The sequence below is a fragment of the Pygocentrus nattereri genome, chromosome 18 (assembly GCF_015220715.1).
Source record: "Pygocentrus nattereri isolate fPygNat1 chromosome 18, fPygNat1.pri, whole genome shotgun sequence".
NCBI classification, from domain to species: Eukaryota; Metazoa; Chordata; class Actinopteri; order Characiformes; family Serrasalmidae; genus Pygocentrus; species Pygocentrus nattereri.
The window spans coordinates 35,408,659-35,432,870 of NC_051228.1; the positions used below are offsets into that span (position 1 = coordinate 35,408,659).

The 24,212-nt window shown below is 40.6% G+C and overlaps 1 protein-coding gene across 2 annotated transcripts in view; it reads right to left on the reverse strand.

Annotated features, from left to right (window-relative positions):
* The window catches only part of erg (ETS transcription factor ERG), a 105,889-nt gene that overhangs the window by 70,445 nt on the left and 11,232 nt on the right, over positions 1-24,212 (reverse strand). For both annotated transcript variants that reach the window (XM_017691390.2, XM_017691388.2), the window contains exon 2: positions 1-43. This exon is cut by the window's left edge and continues 42 nt beyond it. In XM_017691390.2, the coding sequence (XP_017546879.1) occupies positions 1-6 (6 nt within the window). In that variant the 5' untranslated portion in view covers positions 7-43. The remainder of the gene's footprint in view (positions 44-24,212) is intronic.

Sequence of the window (24,212 nt, forward strand, 5' to 3'; positions counted from 1 at the left end):
GATCATTTCCCCTGGCAGACATCGAAGATCTCACAACCTCTGCCTGCACACACACAATGTGTTATTTAATATTAACATATTTGACACTGACAGTAAAGTGCAAAGCTCTTATCTCTCCTGATTCCATGGAATTTCAGCAGGACGGCAGTTTAGCACATCTTTTATAGCACTGAATTGCAACCCATCTTCCAAAAAGCAGACCAGTGGGAAACGTTCTCTGTCCAAGAGGAACTCATTCGCTCTCACTAGCAGGTTAAAACCCTTACAAATCTAGAGCTCGACTTACATTTAATTTCTGTAAATATTTAAATGTATTTCATAATTACACAGTACACACACTGTTACAGTACATGCAATAGTTGCATAAACTGATGAATGTACAGTAATACATGTTTCATATATTATTGCACCTCACTTTAGTTTTTAATTTGCTTTTTGGCTTCAATGTGCTGATGTAAAAAATTTAGCTGCCGTTGTACTGAAGAACATCAATTGAATCAAGTCATATGATTCACTTTACATTCTGTATTCACTAATGTAAAACTCTGAGATATGTTATTTGTTTTCATGCCAATAAATTACAGAAACACAGCAAAAATGTTAAATATATTTTTTCATACACAAGACGGCAACACTTTCCCGTAGGGTACTATTCATAAGGCTTCCCGACCCCTAAATAAGCTTGTCATGACAACTGACATAAAAGTTTATTAATGCTTATTACAATACACATGATTCGCTATGAAGGTTGCATTTGCCACTTTTGATCAAAGTGAGCTGAAGTAGTCTTTATGACAGATGACATGGTCTTGTGTCTTGTGTGTAACACTTTACTGGAAGGTGCTGTTTATAAGGCTGCATGACACCTACATAAGCATGTCATGTCAACTGACATAACCTTACACAACTGTTTATAATTGCTCATTCCCATAGGCATCATCTGTCATAAAGACTACTTCAGCTCACTTTGATCAAAAGCGACAACCTTTACAGCAAATCATTTGAATTGTAATTGTAATAATCATTTATAAACGTTTATATAGCCTGATGAACACTACCTTACAGTAAAGTGTTACCTACAAGACCGTGCACACAACAGTAACCTTTCATTATATAAAAGTAGTAATAAATAGCATTTTGGTTTTTTCTCTGAGGTCCATTTTTATATTTGTGTGGGTTTAAGTACCAAGAAGAGGCATAATTCGTTTTGCCATGAGCATCTTCCAAACTTTCCACATCTCTTCAACAGGCTGATTTTGTTCCTCTGCTTTAGGAGTAATATATAAATGACCTCTGTTGTGATTGGCTGCCCTGTATTGTGCCTTGTTTACAAAAGTAGTCTAGGCAGAAACACTCCTTCCAGGGCTAAACTGCTGTAGTCTGAATAGGCAGATACACATATACACACACTGGCCAGTGTGTTCAGTTGCTTGTTAACACAAATAGCTAATCAGCCAATCACGCGGCCGCAACTCACTGCATTTAGGCATGTAGAGGTGGTCAAGACAACTTGCTGAAGTGCAGACCGAGCATCAGAACGGGGAAGAAAGGGGATTTAAGGGACTTTGAATGTGGCGTGGTTGTTGGTGCCAGACGGGCTGGTCTGAGTATTTCAGAAACTGCTGATCTACTGGGATTTTCACACACAACCATCTCTAGGGTTTACAGAGAACGGTCCGAAAAAGAGGAAATATCCAGCGAGCGGTCAGTTGTGTGGACGAAAATGCCTTGTTGATGTGAGAGGTCAGAGGAGAATGGGCAGACTGGTTCCAGATGATAGAAAGGCAGCAGGAACTCAAATAACCAACCAGAATCTCTGAGGAACGTTTCCAACACCTTGTTGAAAGTCTGTCACGAAGAATTAAGGCAGTTCTGAAGGCAAAAGGGGGTCCGACCTCTTACTAGCAACCTAATAAAACGTGGCTGGTGAGTGTATAGCGCATGTAGAGTGAATGTGATGGTTTCATGACGTGACATAAACAATTCATTCAGAGTGGGCTGTTTTTTGCAGTTTCCATAAATGGAAATATACATTTAAAAACTTCAGCAATGTTTACATTTTACATCAAACGTTTTATATAAAAAAAATTTTAAAAGTGAGGAACAGTCGGCTCGCATTATAGGGGCCTTTGTGTCGCTGTGCTTCCTTAAGTTGTACCTGAGCATTACAGCTGTTTATTTTTATTTATTATTTATATGTAGATCAGTGCCAGACTGGTGGGGTGTGCGAGACTGGCTCGCTGTAGGGGGGTTACTGAGGTGAGAATGAAGTTTAGTGTGTGTTTGTGTGTGTCGAGGTGGAGGTGGAGAAGGTTCAGCGGGGTGTAAACGCTTGTACGCGGGTTTGAAAAGTGCCTATTCATTAAAGCCCTCTCCAGGGAGCTGAAGAAGCATTAAAGTGGGCAGTCCTGAAGCATCAGCCAGGTGATGTCATGAGTGATGCCATGGACAGCGCTTCGGCCAGCTCCCCTGCCTCTGTCTGCACGTGTGCGCTCTCTCTTTTCACCGTCTTGCTCTTGTCCCATCTGTCTGCTGTCGCTCCTGCTATATATTGCCCTGCCAGTGCTGGATCTGTATGCAGCGGGACGCAAGAGGTTATCACAACATGGCACAATGAGAGTAAAGAAAATAACACCGCAAGCATTCCAGAACACCCACAGAACACAAGAGAGCATTCCGGAACACCTACAGAACACGGAACACGGCGGAGGACGAGGATTAGGCCCAAGAACCGCAGAGTAGAATAGAACAGAATACAACTTTATTGGCCAACGACACTGGAAACTGGTCTCAGACAGAAAAACCTTCTGACCACTGAGGGCCCATAAAGCACACAGTCCACAATGTCATTCCGAAATAATCTCTTCAGGCATGTGAGGTAGATGGTTTACATCATAATTTAAATAGAAATACACTTTAGGATCCATAGATCTGTGTCACAGCAGTTTCCAGAGCTTTAATTATCCTGAGATTTTGGTCTAAACCTGAATACAGCTCTAGAATTTTCAGTCCAAGTCTGACTCAAGCCGACTCACAGCCTGCTTAAATAACAGCTGCTGTTCTTATGGCTATTATATTATACATTATAGCAATTATAATAGCTATTATAAACTAATATGATGGGATAAAACAATCAGCTCCAGGGGTCTTTGTGACCAAGGGACTCCCCGCCATCTCCCACTGCCTACACGGCATTGAGAGGAGCCAGTTGAGGTGGTTCGGGCATCTGATCCAGATGCCCCCTGGATGCCTCCCGGTCAGGGTGTACCAGGTGCGGCCTACTGGGACAAGACTCCGGGGTCGTCCTAGGACCAGCTGGAGGGATCACAGGGTCCCCGGGAATGAGCTGGAGGAAGTTGCGAGGGGACAGGGTCATCTGGGATTCTCTGCTCTCCCAACGGTTAATGATGATGATGATGATGATGAAAACAATAAGCAGTGCTTTCGAACAACAACCCAAATGTTTTTAGTCTGGATAAACGTTCCATAATGTGCTGTCCTCACGCTGTGTGGTGCTGATACAGCGACGCAGTAGTCTTCACCTGTTGAATACTAACTTTCGGTCTATACAGAGATCATATTGCATACAACATACTGAATATGAGACATACAAAATATTTTACAGAGAAAATAAACGTCCGCTTGGCTGCACTGATCTGTACCCTCGTGGATGTGCTGAAGTCTGACTCCAGCACGCTAGAATATAAATATTTTTAAGGTAATCAAAGTAACGAGGATGAATAAAATAAGAAGAAAAACTAAAGCAGTGGGGAAATACAGGGTGAAAGCTGATCAGAGTGAGAGGCGAGTTGTGAGAAACCTGAAAGTGAAACTGACACATATTTGAAAAATGCCATTCCGACCAAATAACTGCAGCTCTAATAGTTACTAGGGCGCCCTGAATCTGACACTTTTAGGTCTTAAACAAGCAGATAATTTATTATTCAGATTTTTTTCTGATCTTTGCTCCAATTTTATGACATAAAATTATGTTTGAATGCTGCTGCTACATCCAAAATGTCCCAGTATGATTATGCATGTGTCACGATTGGCCCCCCCCAGTCCTGTCCATGTGTTCGTGTTTTGGTTTAGCCCATGTGCATTTGTTTTGGTTTAGCCCCCTTGTTTCATGACTCCGCTCCTGATTGTCTCCACCTGTTTCCCACCTGTCCCTTGTTTACCCTGCGTATTTAAGCCCTGTGTTTGCTGGTCTTTGTTATCTGCACTGTTGCTTGTATTGGTGTTTGTACTGTTGTACTCCCACAAGCTATCCGGGTTGGCTATGTGAACCTGGACCATTTAGACTATGACCCTGGATTTGCCCTTAATAAATGTCGCTTATCTCCGCATATGCGTCCTCGCTCCCCGTTACAGCATGACTTGTGCTATAACGCCAGCGTAGCATTTTATTTGATTTCATTCATTTGCTTTTTATATAAGCAATTATACAAGCAACTTAAGAATTTCAAGCTACACTATGTAGGATTTTTTGTTAATATTGAAAGTAGCATTACTGAGACAGAAGAAAATGACCACATGTTAGCATTTTACTGTTGCACATAATTCCTGAAAAAAGAGGGTCCAGCTTGAGGTCTCAAAAGCAAAATCTACATTATATTGATTAAGAAACGATAACAATAGTAGATAATTCATTCAAATCCACATCCTCAGACGTTTTGACTGAGTCTTCTTTGAATAGACTTTCAATGTGTTTGCAGTCTTCAGCTTTATCCATTCATCAAGGGCACAACTGTCAAAATGTTCAAAAAAACGTACAATTACACGTTTCCACCGGAAAAATGTCATTTTGGCCCATTTATGGTTTTTCCAAATTTCCTCAAGTAAAGGTCCAGAACATCATAATGTCTAACTTGCGTCATGATTCAGTGCCATGTAATGTTAACTGAAGTAGCTGAGTAGGAATATCAACATCTTATACAGTCAACAACTGAATATCAAATCAAATAAAGTACAATTCAGTCATATTTCAACAACATTTACTGTCAATTTTCTCTTTTTAGATGTGAAATAACTTCCCTCTGACTCACTTTCTTGTCTGACTGCTGTTTCTCGCCTCATCCCTCTCCTGTGAGGCGTCACTCACTCAAGTCTAAGTGCTCATCGTAATGCACAGATCTGATTGGCTGAGTAGCGTCACGTGTGATATTTACAATGAATGTGATTGGTCTGTGACTGTGAATGTGTAGTGGTCTGTCTCCCACTAAAGCTACCATAAAGGCTAGAAAAGCTACGCCGATCAAAACAGGACCACCCCATCGAAATTAAATAATTCTCCATAGTTTATTGGTCCAGGTCCACATAGGACAGCATCTGGGTCTGGACTCGGACCGCAGTCCACCTATAAGTGACCTCTGCTATAGAGTGTGAAATAACAGTGATAGGTCTTACATTCACAAGGCACTTTATATGCTTTTTTGGACGCAGCCTAAATGGCTTGGTTTGACACAGTCTGTGAATCATAAACGGCTTCCGAGTGAACTTCTTTTCGTGTCAGGCTTGTTTGTCCTTTGCACAGCATGTCAGGACCGGCCACTTTATTAGGTACACCTTGCTAGTAAAAGGTTGGACCCCCTTTTGCCTTCAGAACTGCCTTAATTCTTCGTGTCATACTTTCAACAAGGTGTTGGAAACGTTCCTCAGAGATTCTGGTTGGTTATTTGAGTTCCTGTTGCCTTTCTATCATCTGGAACCAGTCTGCCCATTCTCCTCTGACCTCTCACATCAACAAGGCATTTTCGTCCACACAACTGACCGCTCGCTGGATATTTCCTCTTTTCCGGACCGTTCTCTGTAAACCCTAGAGATGGTTGTGCATGAAAATCCCAGCAGATCAGCAGTTTCTGAAATACTCAGACCAGCCCGTCTGGCACCAACAACCACGCCACGTTCAAAGTCCCTTAAATCCCCTTTCTTCCCCGTTCTGATGGTCGGTCTGCACTTCAGCAAGTTGTCTTGACCACCTCTACATGCCTAAATGCATTGAGTTGCGGCCGTGTGATTGGATGATTAGCTATATGTGTTAACAAGCAATTGAACACCTAATAAAGTGGCCGGCGAGTGTATTTCATAATTAAAGTGAGCTGTGTGAAATGATTGAGTGGGCAATAATACTTTACAACCATAAAATAAATCTCTCTCTCTCTCTCACACACACACACACACACACACACAAGCAAGCATCTACCCATTGAGCTGAATCTACCATACAGGTGAATGGGTGACTGCCCAGGACAGCCACTGCCCAAAGGCACCAAAAGGTTGCTCAAAAAAGGTCTAAGTGATTTTATTCTGTCAATGTAAAACAATGGTAAATCTATCCACACACCATAACAGTCAGCTTAATAATGCAGTCATAGAAATTTTAAAAACATCATCCTTGTGTAAATTTGGTGGACAGTGGTGTCTGTCTGGGTAGAACATGTTCAGGATCATACTGTCAACTTACAGTGACATTTTATGAAGAATTGATAGAACAAATGAGCAAAATCAAGACCTTTTCAGCAAACAGTCTCAGTGGGTGTGTAGGAATAAGTCACTATAGCTCTAGTGCTTAGGGGCACCCCAGGATCTTAATCAGGCTCTGAGCACAGGAAATCGTGTTTTTAGATGACATTAAAGTGAAGTGTTTTCATAATTTGGGATTTTTTGGGCTGTGTGTGATGCTGTACTTCAGCCTCCGCTATTTGGATGTCGCTCTTTCATTCACAGGATGTAAATGGGACATGCAAACTTCACCAAGCCGACTAACTGACAACTTTGTCCATTATCAGCTATTTTTTATTATCCACATTATTGTTAATGTCAATTAGTTGCTGCAGCTCTACACCTCAATCCTTCTGTTCTCCTTGTCCAGAAAAGACTTAGAAAAACTGATATAAGAACTGCAGGCTGATGCCAATATCCAATATTTTTAAGGAAAAGGATCTTACGACAAAAACCAAGTGCATGAGAAGGTCCTTAAAAACAATTCTCATAAAAAACTTTAATAAGTTCTCAAATGTTCTCTTACGAAAATCTGGTAACACTTTCTATGAATGTCACATTTGTAAGCATCTATAAATACATTTATATCATGTTTATAATGCATTCATACAGCATTATAAACATGTTATAAATATTTATAACAATGAATTACACTTTATAGCCATGTTTATTATGCATTATGTATTGCTAATATAATGCATTATAAACAGTGTTAATAACATGTTATACTGTCAGTGGCAAAGAAGTCAGTCCCAGCTTGGCGAGTGTAAAGTAAAGACAAACACAAAGCTTATTTACACCCTGAGATATTTTATTCATCACTGCTGGTTAATATCTGAATATTCAGTTGCTCCAGACAGACTAGAATTATTGCTACAATGTGTTATTCTTACCCTGTGTGGTCACTTTAAATGTTACATTACATCACAGCAAACCAAGTACCCATGAGCCCCTCCACTGAACCCTCTCTGACATCACACTGGGCGTGAAGTTACTTTGGAGTGGTCAGAGCTTTCTATTGGACATGCAGTGTTAAGTAAGTGCCAGGCTAACGGTGGTGAACATTAACAGTGGTGCACATTAACTTTTCCACATTGGGTAAAACACTGATGGCAACTCTATTTTAAACTCTGACATTTGGAGCCTGTAATTATTAAATAATTAATTAAGAGACCCTTATTAGTCCCACAATGGGGAAATTTCACCTCCGCATTTGACCCATCCGTGCACTGAAATACCACATACAAGCTAGTGAGCACACACACACTAGGGGGCAGTGAGCACACTTGCCCGGAGCGGTGGGCAGCCCTATCCGCAGCGCCCAGGGAGCAGTTGGGGGTTAGGCGTCTTGCTCAAGGACACCTCAGTCATGTGCTGTCGGCTCTGGGGATCGAACCAGCAACATTCCAGTCACAGGGCCAGATCCCTAACCTGCAGCTTTAGTGTTTAGCCTAATAAGGATAAGAAAATACTGCAGAACATATTTTTCAAGAATGCCACACATTCTTTCTGTTATTAAGAGAAACGTTAAGAAAGAACAGAAGAAAATTATGAATTTTTTTTTTTTTTTAACTTACTTATTTATCTATTTATTTTTATTTAGTTGTCTGTTTATTTACTTATTTTATTTGTTTTTTCTCTTTTTTTATTATTATTATTTTTTTTTCTATTTATTTATTTACTTACTTAATTATCATTATTATGATTTATTATTATTATTATTATTATTATTATTATTTATTTATTTTTTTCTCTCTCCTCCCTTCTTCTCTTTCTTTCCTGTCCTCTTTTTTATTGCCTGTCAGGCCTGGCCAAACAAATAAAATAAAAACTTTAACAAGAATAGGCTTTGGTAACCTATAGAGCTTTTTCTTGTGAAAACAAATATGTTTGGTACATCAGTACATTCGGATTACCATTCCGATTGCAAAAATGGCCAGACATGACAGGTTTAAAAAAAAAAAAAAAAAAAAAAATTTTTGGAAAAACAGTTTTATTTTTTCTTAAGTGTGTATTTAAGAAAAAAGGCAACATTTTTAAAAGACGTATGTGTGAATCTGGCACTGATCGATGAATATTTATGAAATGTAGAAATGATGACTCCTGGAGTAGCGCTGTAGAGAAATATGACATTTATTTTATTTATTATCAAAATGAATAAATTAATAATATTTACAATTCTGTCAAGTAAATATATTTTGAGTTTTAACGGTTAACCCCTTACCAAGCCACGGGCCCAATGTTTCATTACACTTCTATAACCTAATAAAAGCTCCATTCGTTTGCACTGAAGCCCCTGCAGTTACTGAATAATAAGCCTTAGTATGTAATAAGTGTGGAATGTTAAGGGGTTAAAGGCACGACTCTGCAGGAATGCTACACAGCGTGAAAGAGAGAAAGTCAGGAAACTTCAAATATGCAAAAAAGACTTCAGATGCTGAAGTGCAGGACTTGCTGAGCAGATGTTTTATCGCCTTCATATCTTTCTGCCAGTCATTTTCTCCAGCGGAGCAACTTCTAGAATTATAAAACCATCAGCCTTTTCAAAGGTGATGCCGTCAGTCCGTTAAGACTTCATCGTATTACCTTACATAGTCTGATTTTGCAAACCCTGAGTTTTAAATGCGTCGTAGGTGAATTTCCCGGCCTGAGAAAACAGTGTGGAACATATGAAAAAAGCAAGACTATAAGGACACACCCAGTGCTGTTCTTAAGACTGATCCTGAATGACAATGTTCTCTCAATTACATCATTATGCGGAGAAAATGCTGCCACAGCGTTTAAGCTCCATACTCATATTCCTCTCAGAATAGCAGAACCAAGCACCGCTCTGACTCAGACTCCATTAGGCCGTTTTGTAGCTATTTAAGTAGATTTATTTATAAAAATAAGCCACCCACACGCACATAAAATGTCTGACCTATAAAAACAAAAGAATAATTTTTATGATACAGAAATAATAGTCTGAACTGGTCATGTTGGGCCTAATCACAAGAGCTTCATTCTAGTTTGTTAATACATTGATAGCATTGGTTTATGGAGATGTAATGTGGCAGGCATGCTTGCGTAGTGTGTGTGTTTGTGTGTGTGTGTGTGTGTGTGTGTGCGTGTGTGTGTGTGTGTGTGTACAAGTGTGTGGTCTTATCAGACTCCTTTAATAGTCCTTAAAGAATTACACCACTTAGCATATTTTCAGCAAATTAGCCACATATGGTCGTGTGGAACGCTACGGTTCCACTCGCTCCAAAAGCTGCGTTAGCGTTTGTGTGTGTAGGACCCTTTCCGGCTGCCGGTGTGTGTGGCTGTATCATGTGTTTGCAGCGCTTTCCTTGGATGCCTCACGTCGGCTCCAGTGATTTCAGTGGGATGACAACATGAAATGGCTAAAAGAGAAGCGTGTTATAGTCCAACTGTTACCCTACACTGGAAATATCTCTCAAATATGACATATCTGTGAGGGGAGTAGACAAACATATCAGCAGTGGACGAAGTACACAAACCCTGTACTTAAAGCAGAGACACCCAAGGTAAAATATCACTCCAGTAAAAGTAGAAGTTCCTCCCTTTAGACCTCCACTTGAGTAAAAGTACTAAAGTATTTACCTTCAAATGTACTTAAGTATAAAGTAAAAGTACTAAAAGAGTAATTAACTTAATTCAGCTTAGTTCCAAGTTGAATAAAAACTGGCTTTAAACTCAGGATCACAGATGAGCTCCTTTACTATGTTGATCTGTCGGCCTCTGTTCATAAACATAAACCAGCCCAAACTCATTTACTATAAAATGAAATGGTGTTTGTAGAAATTCAGAAAAAAGCCGCGTCAGTCTCGACTGCATATGTGGACATATTTCTATATTGAGCTCTATTTACACAAAGTTAGGTTAGTTCATCATTTATGTTGAACAGACTCTCCCAAAGTTTTACGCTGCTGCGCTGACGTTGAACCGCGTGCTGCACTGGGTCGGTATGACCAACAGGTCAAAACCAGCTCTAAACAAAGTGACCGCTGGGCCCTGATTGGTGCTCTGGATTTGCGCTTCTTTTGTTTTGACATGTTACGTTTTTATACACACAGAAACCAAAAGTGGGTAAAATGGGAAAAAAGCTGTCTGATGGTCATTTTAGAGAACTACTTACATTTTGCAGCTAATGTTTAAGACTCAGGACAGACGGAACATATGGTGTCCGATGTTTGAACGCTATACACTCACGTTATATCAGTAACCTAGCTAGCTTCTGAAATTGAGATCTCACAAGCCCCCGTTATGGATCAGCGTGGTCATGCGCTGTGGAGAAGTTTCTCGTGTACCATTCTGTGCACCAAGCCTGTCAAGTACAATTGCAAGGAAACACTGTGAGCCTTAATGTTAGGGGTAGCTAATGTAACAGTGAGATAACATATCGCTTTATTCCTGAAGTTAAGGTGGGTCGAAAGCTGTTTTACTCTGTTAAATGAAGTCAATAGCTTGTAGTAGGACTCTGCGACAGGTGGCTAATGCTAACAGGTAGCAGCGTTTAGCTATGCTATAAACAACGGTGTAATAAACCCTCATGACCAGCACCGCTACATTTAGAAAAGCTTAAATAACTTGCTTGCTGGGACTTTGAGAAGCAGGACAGCAGTCGTTTTATGTGAGGACGACGAACATGAGTAGCTGCTGTACACGTATTGCTAAGTCTAACTGGAACTTTGGTAGACCCGACATCACTGGCAGCAAATTTAGTCCCACTCAACTCTAATCATACTGAAGAAAACAGCAGAAAAAAGTCATGTCTGTTACTGTTACACCAACAAATGCTCTTTACTTCACCAATCATAAGATCATACATATATATATATACATCGTTGTTGACAGAAGAAAACCTTGTATCTCTAAAATGGTAACTTTACAGGAGAAGGAAAAAACCTACTTTACTTTTAATGTAAGTCAATGGAACCAGACGTCTTTCCAAGTCATTTTGGGCTGTGTTTTTTGGTCTATTGATCATGAAATTCACATACATTGTAAAGAGTAATAGGAATTTTCAAATTATGTCAAAAACTGAAAAATGACAAAAATGGATATACAAGGTTTTCATCCAACAGCAGTGATATATATATATATATATATATATATATATATATATATATATATATATAAATGTTTTTATGTACATGCGTGCATAAATGCCTGGGTTCAGCCATGTCAACAGCGCTGCCAAGTCTCTGCTGTCACAAGCACCCAGATAGCGAGTGTACATCGGTCTGCTGGCTTGGTAAGGTCGGTGTCCTGCTGACTGTTTGCCACTGCTGGTCCACCCTCGGGCCGCCCAGATTATTAGTTTTTAATCTCCTCAAACAGAATTTAAATGCGCACAGACTAAAATAATGATTAGGCCTGATATAAAATGATTTCATAAATAATGTTGTAGCTCAACCACCAGTGGACCACCCAGAAATCGCTGAACAAAACGGCAGTGGACCACCAGCTCTGCCATCAGCAGGCCGACAGTGGCCCACTGCCCTGTGCTGTCAGGGAAGAGATGATAAAGAATCACGTTTGAGAGAGCAAGCTCGCCTGATTGGTGTTGGAGTGACAGAAAGTCAAAATCAAACCTGCTCTGTGATGTTTTTAGCTACAGCCCGCTGGGCTCAGCTGACGCAGTGCAGGCATGATTCCATCTAGCCGCTGCTTAAAAAGCACCCATTTAGAGGCTCCGCATTGGAAGAAAGGTCTGTGCGTCGTTGGGTGTGCAGTAACATTAAGTATTTGTTCTGCTAATTGTTTTTCCATGCTTACTAAATCTAGTGTGATTTGTGTTGAGTTATATTGATTTTATGGATTGTAACTACACCCACCACAACTGCAGCCCCAGGGCCCAGGAGCAGGTTAAAGCAGCCCTGTGTATGTATCAGTGGCGGACAGTAACTGAGTAAATGTAATTAGTTTCTGTACTTAAGTATTTTTGGTGTATCTGTACTGAAGTTTCTCCATTCTGGACGTTTTCCTTTCACTCCACTACATTTCAGAGTCTAATATCCGACTTTTTCCTCCTACATTTTGAGAAATCTGTCGTTCCTTTTGGTTTCTGTGTGTATAAAAACGTAACATGTCAAAACGAAAGAAGCGCAAAGCCAGAGCACCAATCAGGGCCCAGCGGTCACTTTGTTTAGAGCTGGTTTTGACCTATTGGTCATATCGACCCATGTATATCGACCCATATATAATAAATCCAGCCAATCAACAGTCACAGATTCGAATGATATGCATATAATCGCTGTGGATGGGTGAAGGGTAATAAACAAATCTCATTAAAATGATTAGTGAAAGGAGACAGTGTCTACTTTGACAACAAACTAGAAGAGGAAATATCAGCAAAATAAAACTGAAATTAATTTTATTTACATGGTATCTATAGATGCTTTGGTCAAATCTGTGCATAAAAAAATGAACCGTTTTAATTTACATGTAGGAACAAGGACTTCTCTTTGGTTTTCTGTAGGAGGCTTAGGTGTAACACTGACACATGCTGTGTAGAGGCTGTACTTTACCCTGGCAAGCTCTCGCTGTGAGTTGCTGCTAAGCTTCAAAACAGTGCTATATTACAGCCATCGAGAGTGCGAATAAAATAATATAGATGCAAATTCTGTGACTTGCACACATAACTTGGTAAATAAAATATACTTTGGATGAAAAGTTCCTTTCACGGTGTGAAAAAACACCCTTTAGGGTCAGTCTTCAGAAATATCCTTTCAGTTGTTGTCCAGTTTCGCTGATGAGGATGTTCTGGAAGTACACAAAGATGATCGAAAAAACGATCTAACTGGAATTGTTTAACTTCAGCAAATCAGGATTAAAAAAATACGTCAATGTTCTCAACATAATCTCAACATGCTGCATCCACAGTGTATCGTATCATCAAATACCATGGACAATACTTTCAATACATTCTCTACATTTAGAGAAGAACTGAATACCTGCTGACTCACTTATTATAGAAGCTACTGGGAAGTAGTATTTAAAGTATCTGACACTGTAAAGTAGATTCAATACTATAACCATGTCACTCCAAAACAACAGGGACTGTGGATGAGACACACACTAGAGTACGTCTTTCCAAATTGTTCTTACAAAATGTTATTTGGGTTGCTTTCACTTTCTCCAAGGTCTTCTGGTACCCACATGTAGCTGGAAAACCAGTCCCATCTCAATGAACTACACTGATTTACAGTTTACAAATGCCTTACAGAACTCAGTTAAATGTTCTACACGTTCTATTGATATATTTCAACATGCCTTCTGTTTTTTTTTACAGGTACGGAGAAAATTACATTAAAATTACTGTCTGTTGAAAGCAGCCATGTGCAGATAGAGATTAGGCTGGAATCTTCCTTTAAGGTGCTTGATTAGGAGTCCAGAACATGACGGTAATACCTTAAGCCTTCGGTTGCTGGCTCACTTTCAACACATAGTTTCCTTGACAGTCACGGGATTTGAACCAGCAACCCTACACAAACTGGTACTCGTCTGTAACCAGAGGCCTCTGCCTTCACACACACATTCTGCCTTCGCAAACCTTCTGCCTTCACACACACCATCTCCTGTGACGTGATCAGTGATCAGTGGGAAAATCATCCAAAAATCCGGATACTATTGCTCTGCCGTTTGGCCTTCATATTCCAACAAAGGGTTAAAAGAGCGACATGATTCACAATCAGATCACTGATCAGACTCCGGCTCACCATCCAAAGTGATTTCATCCACCTGTGACCGTCCATCATCCAGAGATCAGCTCCAAAATCACCCAAACCCCACTCTCTACTGTTATATCTCTGCTTATAGCCTTCATATTATAAACAAAAGGTAAAAAATAGCGACATGATTCACACCAGAGCACTCAGAGGAACCTGCCATCACTAGCCAGAGTGAGAGAAACCAGCTATAACGTGCCACATCCCAGAAATACAGCACAAACACACAGCCAGATCACTGTAAAACCTGCTATTAGCTTTCTGCCTTAGCCTTGATATGGCAACAAAAGAGTTAAGCAACCGATAAAGAGGATAATCAGAAAATGTGTAATTTTTTAAGCCTTTAACAAGCTATGGACAGGCTGGCAGGCCCAAAGCTTTATTACACACTTCTATAACCTAAGAAAAGAGCCATTAGTTTGCACTGGAGTCCCTGTAGTTACTGAATAATAAGCCTTAGTATGAAATAAAATGGTGGCGTGGTGGGTAGCACTGTCGCCTCACAGCAAGGAGGGCCTGGGTTCGATTCCCTGGCCGGGCGACTGGCGTCCTCTCTGTGTGGAGTTTGCATGTTCTCCCCGTGTCTGTGTGGGTTTTCTCCGGGTTCTCCGGTTTCCTCCCACAGTCCAAAGACATGCAGTCAGGCCAATTGGATGTGCTACATTGCTGTGAGTGACTGTCTGTGTCTGTCTGTCTGTCTGCCCTGCGATGGACTGGCGACCTGTCCAGGGTGTATCCTGCCTTCCGCCCGAAGACTGCTGGGATAGGCTCCAGCACCCCCCCGCGACCGTGACGGAGAAGCGGCTTAGACAATGGATGGATGGATGAAATAAACCTGGAACGTTAAGGGGTTAAATCATGCCACATTTTAGTCATTGGACCACTTGTTTTGCGTTGGACATACATTTTTCAGAGTCATGGATGGTTCTTTGAAGGCCAGAGTATGCAGACAGGATAAACACAAACATGAACACACATTTGATTGGTGTGCCATACCCATGACTGACTCAAGTTCATTCTTCTTGTAATTTTTTTTTTTTTTCTGAAAATTCAAAGGACATCTGCCAACGTTAGATGCTCATGTTTGTCCTGTTGGAGTACTCTGACATTTAGCATCATCAGATTGTTCCTTTCTCCTCAGACATGATGGTTACTACATGGTATGGAGATGCTAGCTCATGGTCAGTGTCACGATTGGCCCCTCCCAGTCCTGCCCATGTGTTTGTGTTTTGTTCAGCCCGTGTGCGTTTTGTTTTGGTCCAGCCCCCTTGTTTCATGACTCCACCCCTGACTGTTTCTACCTGTCCCTCATCAGCCCTGTTGTATTTAAGCCCTGTGTTTGCCCCTTGTGTTGGTTGGTCTTTGTGTTGGATGTACTGGTTTATGTACTGTTGTTTGTTTGTCATGTCTGCCCCCTGATCAATCCATGTTGGCTCTATGACCCTGGACTGTCTCAACCCTGATTTTGGATTTGCCCGTAATAAATTTCGCTTATCTCAGCACATGCGTCCGCCTCCTTGCTCATTGTTACAGTCAGTACAATATTACAGTACAATGAGTGCATCCATCTCCATAACACCACAGAAGTTCTTGCTTTCTCATTGTTAAAACAAGCATGTGAGTATGTACAGTACATGAGACATATGTTTCAGAGTTACACTACACTGTCAGAAGTAAAGGTTCTGTGCAGGTACATTTTTTGTTCATCAAGGTACAAACAATGTAAATGTTCCCTCAGAGGTACAGCAGTGGTTTTAAGGTCTGATCGTGCACCTTAAAGAGGTTTTTCCAGGTGAAAAGTTTGTATTTGTACCTCTTCATAACCAAATGTTTTAAAACAGAACAATAAAATAAAAAGTGTGGATTATGGTGCAGTTATGTTCCCTGACTAAAGGTGCTGAGATGTACCCTTGACTGAACCATCCCAGTGACAGATTCATACCTATATTTCTGAGAGTGTAGGGGGTGATTTGTACATCTGTGGTCATTAAGTCACTTGCACATATACATATACACCGATCAGGCGTAACATTATGACCACCTCCTTGTTTCTACACTCATTGTTCATTTTATCAGCTCCACTTACTGTATAGCTGCACTTTGTAGTTCTACAGTTACAGACTGTAGTCCATCTGTTTCTCTGATACTCTGTTACCCTGTTCTTCAGTGGTCAGGACCCCCATGGACCCTCACAGAGCAGGTACTATTTGGGTGGTGGATCATTCTCAGCACTGCAGTAACACTGACGTGGTGGTGGTGGTCTGCTAGTGTGTGTTGTTCTGATATAAGTGGATTCCTATTTCCACTCACTGTCCACTCTATTAGACACTCCTACCTTGTCGGTCCACCTTGTAGATGTAAAGTCAGAGACGACAGCTCATCTGCTGCATAGTTTGTGTTGGTCATCCTCTAGTCCTTCATCAGTGGTCACAGGACGCTGTTGGCTAGATATTTTTGGTTGGTGGACTATTCTCAGTCCAGCAGCGACACAGAGGTGTTTAAAAACTCCAGCAGCACTGCTGTGTCTGATCCACTCAGACCAGCGCAACACACACTAACATACCACCACCACGTCAGTGTTACTGCAGTGCTGAGATTGATCCACCACCCAAATAGTACCTGCTCTGTGAGGGTCCCTGGGGGTCCTGACCACTGAAGAACAGGGTAACAGAGTATCAGAGAAACAGATACTACAGTCTGTAACTGTAGAACTACAAAGTGCAGCTATACAGTAAGTGGAGCTGATAAAATGGACAATGAGCGTAGAAACAAGGAGGTGGTCATAATGTTATGGCTGATCGGTGTGTATACCAGTGAGAAATCATATTTATATTTAGGAAAAGTAGAGGAAAATGCTGCAAGAGACTCTTTTTGCCTCAGCGATGAAAGGTTAAAGAGCTGGTGTATCAAAGCAGCAGGTTTCATCCAAGCCTTGCTCTACTGGAAAGATCTACACATAGTCCAAAGATAGAATCTCTGAGTCATCTTGCAAATAATGAGGAGTGGAGTCATTCTAACACTGCAAGGATTACAGTTTTATTAAGAAATTATGAAGCGTCCTATCAAATGCACTGACATCTAAAAAACAGACAAACACTAGCATATCATTTTGCCTTTCCCTGCTTTATACACACTGCAAGTGCATGAGTCCTGAGGTACAATAGAAGTACTTGGCCTTCATGGTGAGATGCAATAATACGATTACTACTCATCAGACTCCACCAAGCACATTCACTGGATATTTCTCCAGCGCTGAGCTAAATTATTTAGCCTTTCCAAGAGCCGACCACAAACCTCCCTCATCTGAAGTACTGCGTGAGGAAAAAAATGCAAGAACACTGCATAATGACTTGATAGAGCAGAAAGAGAGGAGAGAGGAGGAGGCCTCAGCAGCTACAGCACACACACAGCTCCGTCAGCAGCCGCTGTCGGCCGGGCCACGCAAGAGAAAACAAACACAAGCAGAAAAAAAACCTCACTGCTGTTTTCTTGTCACATTTCGCAACAGATCTTAGATGGGAACCCGCAGCCAGAACGAGACTCCAGGAAAAACAACTTTGCGGCCAAATGAATTCAGTTATGGCTAGAAAGGCTGCAGTGTTGCTGTCTGAGAAGCTCACCTCTCACCGTCACTCAGACACTGGAACACTCAGTCTCAGCCTGCAGAGGACCAGCAGCTCAAACCAACTCCCGTGAGGTTAAAAAATAGCTGAAGTCCCTTTTTGTCTCCGTCACATCTCCACCTAGTCGAGTAAAAACCATCTCAAAACAGCGCAAACTTTAGCTGATATCAGCACAAACTGTATCTCAAACTTTAGCTCAAACTCAAACACAACCTCAAACTAACTAAAACCTTGCCTTAAGGCAACTGACACTCTAGCTCAGATCCCCTCCAACTGCATTTTTACCTCAGATCCACTTGAAATCTCTTCACCTCACATCAATTTCAATTTGAAATCAAGTGGAAAAACTTTTTAGCTTCTCAAATTAGCTCAAACCTTTGCTGAAATCAACTCAATTTCTCACTCAAAATAAATCAGACCTTTAGCTAAACGTTTGTCTTAAAGAACTCAAGACTTCTCCAAAATCAACCCAGGCACTCTCTCAAATCCAATGAGACTTAACCTAAAGTTAGGTCAGACAGAAGCTTAAATAAACTACAGTTGAAACTCAAAATGTATCTCAAGTCAACTGAACCTTTAACTCTAAAACAACACAAACTTTGCCTCAAGTTAATTTACACTTTCAAACAAATCAACTGAACCTTTAGCTCAAACAGTACCTCAAAACAACTCAAACTTTGCCTTGTCAACTCACACTTTCACTCAAAGCAACTCAAGCTTGCTCAAACTAACTCGAAACAACTCAAACTTTTGCTCAAATTAACTCAAAACAACTCAAACTTGCTCAAACTAACTCAAAACAACTCAAACTTTGCCTTGTCAACTCACACTTTCACTCAAAGCAACTCAAGCTTGCTCAAACTAACTCGAAACAACTCAAACTTTTGCTCAAATTAACTCAAAACAACTCAAACTTGCTCAAACTAACTCAAAACAACTCAAACTTTTGCTCAAATTAATTCAAAACAACTCAAACTTGCTCAAACTAACTCAAACTAACTCAAAACAACTCAAACATTTGCTCAAATTAACTCAAAACAACTCGAACTTGCTCAAACTAACTCAAACTAACTCAAAACAACTGAACCTTTAGCTCAAACAGTACCTCAAAACAACTCAAACGTTAGCTAACATTAACTCAAAACAACTCAAACTTTGCCTTGTCAACTCACACTTTCACTCAAAGCAACTCAAGCTTGCTCAAACTAACTCGAAACAACTCAAACTTTTGCTCAAATTAACGCAAAACAACTCAAACTTGCTCAAACTAACTCAAACTAACTCAAACTAACTCAAAACAACTCAAACATTTGCTCAAATTAACTCAAAACAACTCGAACTTGCTCAAACTAACTCAAACTAACTCAAAACAACTCAAACTGTAGCTCATACTGTACCTCAAAACAACTCAAAGTGTAGATCAAACCAACTCAAAACTCAAACTTTGCCTTGTCAACACACACTTTCACCCAAACAGTTCAAATTTTAGCTCAACTTGCACCTCAAAACAACTTCAAACTTCATAGCCCACTTTCACTCAACACAAACATTTCGTTAAAATTCTACCTCAAATCCACTCGAAATCTCTCAAGTCATCACAAACATTTAGCACAAACTTTCTCTCAAATCAACTACAACTGTCTGAAATCAATTCAATTTTAATTTGAAATGAACCCCAACTCAAACTTTTATCTCAAACTTTGTCTCGAATCAACTCGGATTTAAACTCAAACTGACTCACACTTTAGATCAAATCCGCTACAACGTTCACTTCTTTTTGAGTCCCTCATATGAGAATAACAGCCAAACTATTGCTGAATTCGTTTGGAAGAGCCTGCAGGTACAGAACATCAGGTGTGATCAGAACACCAGAATGAAGAATTTCCATCACCTCATTCACCAACGGAGCATATTCTTTCTCTAAACTCTCTAACACAGCTTTGCTGGTTTTTATATGTGAAATTTAATAGGAGGAGTTAGCAGGAGTTAACTGCCCCACACACACACACACACACACACACACACACACACACACACACACACACACACAGTCAGCCTGTCTGAGCTAATCAGCCACCACCTTCACCCAGACACACCATCACTCCACCAGCACTTAAACATGTGATAAGGGCTTTAACAGGTAAAGCCTGGCCTGTAAACCTACTCATTATTAGAGTGTCCCCCACTCTCTCTCACACACACACACACACACACACACACACCTCCATCGATGCTGCTCTGTAACGGCTCAGGCATCTCTCGGAGCGTGAGTGAGCAATCAGGCGCGACGGTGCCCTGAGCAGGAAATCTAAAATTAGTTTTTACTGCCTATAATAGAAGATTTACAGGATGGTTTCATTTGCAGTCTCCAGGCGCACAAATTGTAGCCGGCAGAACAAAAACATCGTTACTGGCTAAGACTAATCAGAGCATCCAGCCTAACAGTGACGAAGACTGATGAACTTAACTGATGCAACTACAACGTTACTGGGAAAATGAAGTGAACTGATGATCTTATATGCAGTCACAGGCAAGAGTTTGAGCAGCCCAGTCAAATGACATGCTTTGTTGATCTTCAAAGTGAAAATAAGTTAACACGTCCTCAAACTTACATGAGAAAAATTTTAGCGCTTAATCTCTATTTATTTGCTGGATTTAGCCCCCTAACAGGCCTGGGCTGCTCCATCACACACTTCTACTAAGAATAGCTGAGGTAATTTGTACCGAAGTCCCTGTAGTTCTGAATAAGCTGTAGTATTTTATAAGCCTGGGAGGTGAAGGAGTTATTCTGTTGGGGGAAAAAAATCATTTTTTACAGAGGCCACATTTTATGTTTTACTTTTTCCAGTATGTTTAGTTCAGCAAATGAACAGTAATTGTATAATAAAAGTGCAGGAGTCTGTTTTAAAGGACATGTAGACGAAGCCTTTCATTCCAAAATGCCATATATCCATTTATAGGTTTAAAAATAATAACACCTGGCATTTAACTTTGTCAAAAAAACATTTCAGTTAAGGGTTAATAAATCAGAATATTCTTCTGAGATTTCATAGATGCATAAATTCCACTCCTAAAAATGTATATCATGAAAATGAATAATAATTGGAGTTATGTGTAATTAATGGAGCCATTTGAATCAATACTGCCACCAGTATTTTCCTATTTCTTAATAAGAAGCTTTGTTTTCTCTGCAGACTTTGTAAGCCCCCTTTTACCCTGTTCTACAGTGGACAGGACCCTCATGGACCCTCACAGAGCAGGTGCTATTTGGGTGGTGGATCATTCTCAGCACTGACGTGGTGGTGGTGGTGTGTTAGGGTGTGTCGCGCTAGTCTGAGTGGATCAGACGCAGCAGTGCTGCTGGAGTTTTTCAACACCTCTGTGTCGCTGCTGGACTGAGAATAGTCCACCAACCAAAAATATCCAGCCAACAGCGTCCTGTGGGCAGCGTCCTGTGACCACTGATGAAGGACTAGAGGATGACCAACACAAACTGCAGCAGCAGATGAGCTGTCGTCTCTGACCTTACATCTACAAGGTGGACCGACAAGGCAGGAGTGTCTAATAGAGTGGACAATCAGCACTCTGTAGCAGCCCTACTGCCATTCTATTGTCTTATTTCTAAGGCTGATTTTTGTCAAGTTCAGTGTCTCTATAAGCTCTGTTATGGGCAGGTAGTTCAACACACCACTCCATGTCAGTGGTCACCAACCCTGGTCTTGGTGATCTACTTTCCTGCAAAGTGTAGCCCCAACCACAATCTGCTACACCTGCTCCAGCTAACTAACTTCCTCAGAAGTCCTTGCCTGTCTGGGCTGGATGCTTTAATGTTAGGTAAGAAAGGGACAGCATTCCAGACACAGATTGGATGTACACTCTGGAGGAAATTAGAGGGTTGGTGGCCACTGCTCTACTTGGACAGGCTAAAGAAACTTCTTCTTTTTGGAGAAGATTTCATTCTTATTAATCACTACACATTAGCAACATCAGCAAGCGCATTGAGGACCACAGCCAGCAAAGAGACACAATACTGTATGTCTACCTTAAAGTGGACTGCACACCAAGCTACAGTGATGAGGGGAACTAATCATCTAGTTCTTAGTGGCCTTGTTTACATGCAAAGAACACATTCCGATTATAGACTAAGGCCGAGGTGTTTATATGCTTTCTCTACTCAACAGTCTGAGGGAACATCTCCATTTACATGCGCACTACAGGTAATCCAATCCAAAATTCAGCACATGCGTAGAGAACCACTTAGTGTAGACGTTACCATGAGAATGACCATCACGTGAGTCCAGTCAGAGTGAGATGAGCAGCAGTGAGCAGTGCTTGTGTTTTTAATTACTTGTCAGACTCAGTAAAACGTCCTTCACATGTCCTTATTAAAGAAGGCCGAGAGGAAGACGTCGTGTTCTGAGACACATAAGCTGGACGTCCGTCCCACCGCCGTCTTTTAAAGATCAGAGAATAAACTTCGTCTCCTCTGCAGACCAGTTTCTGCTCTGCCACGTTGAATGTTAGAAACTTTCACCACGATGTGACGCACATGCAGAACAGACTTAAGCTTTCCGATAGGGAATGTAATCGGATACAGACGTTTACACGGATATTATTCTTTTATTTATCAGATTATTTACAGGATTACCCACCTCGTTCAATCAGACAGAAACTGTACTCCAAATGACCTCAATCGGACTCGACTTATCTGACTGAGGTCTATATATGGATGTATTCTATTCCGATTGAGCTGTTAGTCAGATTATTAACGGATGAGGCTGCATGTAAACATGGCTAAGGTCATGTCTGAATGCAGCCTTAAATAAGTTTTCGGATCGCCAGCGAAACTCTCGGTTTGATAGATTCACGATTCAAGATTCTTTATTGACATTGCACAGAATACAATGACACTGGGTATCAATCCTAACGGTGTGTAAAAAAAAAAAAGATTAAAAAGCAAAAATATAGACTAATGTAAAATATAAAATGCTAGATATTAAAAGAAAGACTATATAATTTAAAATGATATAAGAAAGTAAAAATAGAAAATTAAACTATAAAATAATTTAAAATAGAATTATAAAAAAGTAAAACAAGTCAAATAAAAAGCGTGGATATAAAAGAATGCAGCAGCTATGGTACTGCACATGAGGCTACTGCCCATATATGAAGGGGAGTGTTTCAAGCATTTACAGATGCAGTGCAGTTTAATGATAAATATGAAGTGCGAATGTCAACATCTTTTAATATCCCTGGAGTATGATAGTACTGATTCTGAGTGCTAATGAGCTTAGAAAATTGGCAAAGAAAAAAAAAAGTTACATAAACCAACATAAACGTCATGAAAGGACCTCAGAGGAATAGCATTATATATAAGACAAATGTAGGACTTGGGCCCTTAAAACACATTGACACACACGTCACCCCAGGCATGCTAACGCACACATAAATGCATGCAAATGCAAAGCGTGCATGCGTGAATGCTAATATAATTCCACGCACAAACGTATGCACGCACCCTCACACATGCACACGCACACAGCTGGTTTCAATTAGGTAGCAGGGCTGCTGTGTGCACATGCCAAGTGTGGGGTTCACCACTTCATTCCTTTCCTCTGCTTCAGGCTTTATGGCCGCTCTGGACGGCTCCAGCGCCATTCCTGGGTTTTATACGGTAGCTGTTAGCATTCTAATGTGTTAGGGTGTGTTCAGCGCGACGGCACTCACACTTAGCAAACAGACAAACACACACACACACACACACACACACACACACACACACACACACACACAGCATAAAGGCACATATACACTAAACACACACATATACAGAGCAAAACATAGCCACACACACACAGCACAAAAACACAGCCAGAAACGGACACACAGTGTAACAAATACAGCTATTTACAATATATATATATATATATATATATATATATATATATATATATATACATATATATATATAACATACAGGAGGCCTTAACGACTATTACACTATTTAGTGTAGTGTAATATTTATTACAGCTTCCATTCTTTTCAGGAATTCTTGCTTTGTATTTGGTGCCCCTCACAATCAAATGTTGGTTAGTGTAGTGGGTAACACCTCTGCTGTACGCTGTAGACTGGGCTTTAATCCCCAGCTGGGTAAGCACCCTACACTATACCAATAAGAGTCCTCGGGCAAGACTCCTAACACTTACTTTGCCGACCTGTGTAAAAACGATCAAATTGTAAGTCGCTCCGCTTAAGAGCATCTGCCAAATGCCATAAATGTAAATGTCATCCTAAACACATTGAGTGATGTCGAGGTCTGGACTCCGGGGTAGTCAGTCCATTGTTCTGAGAT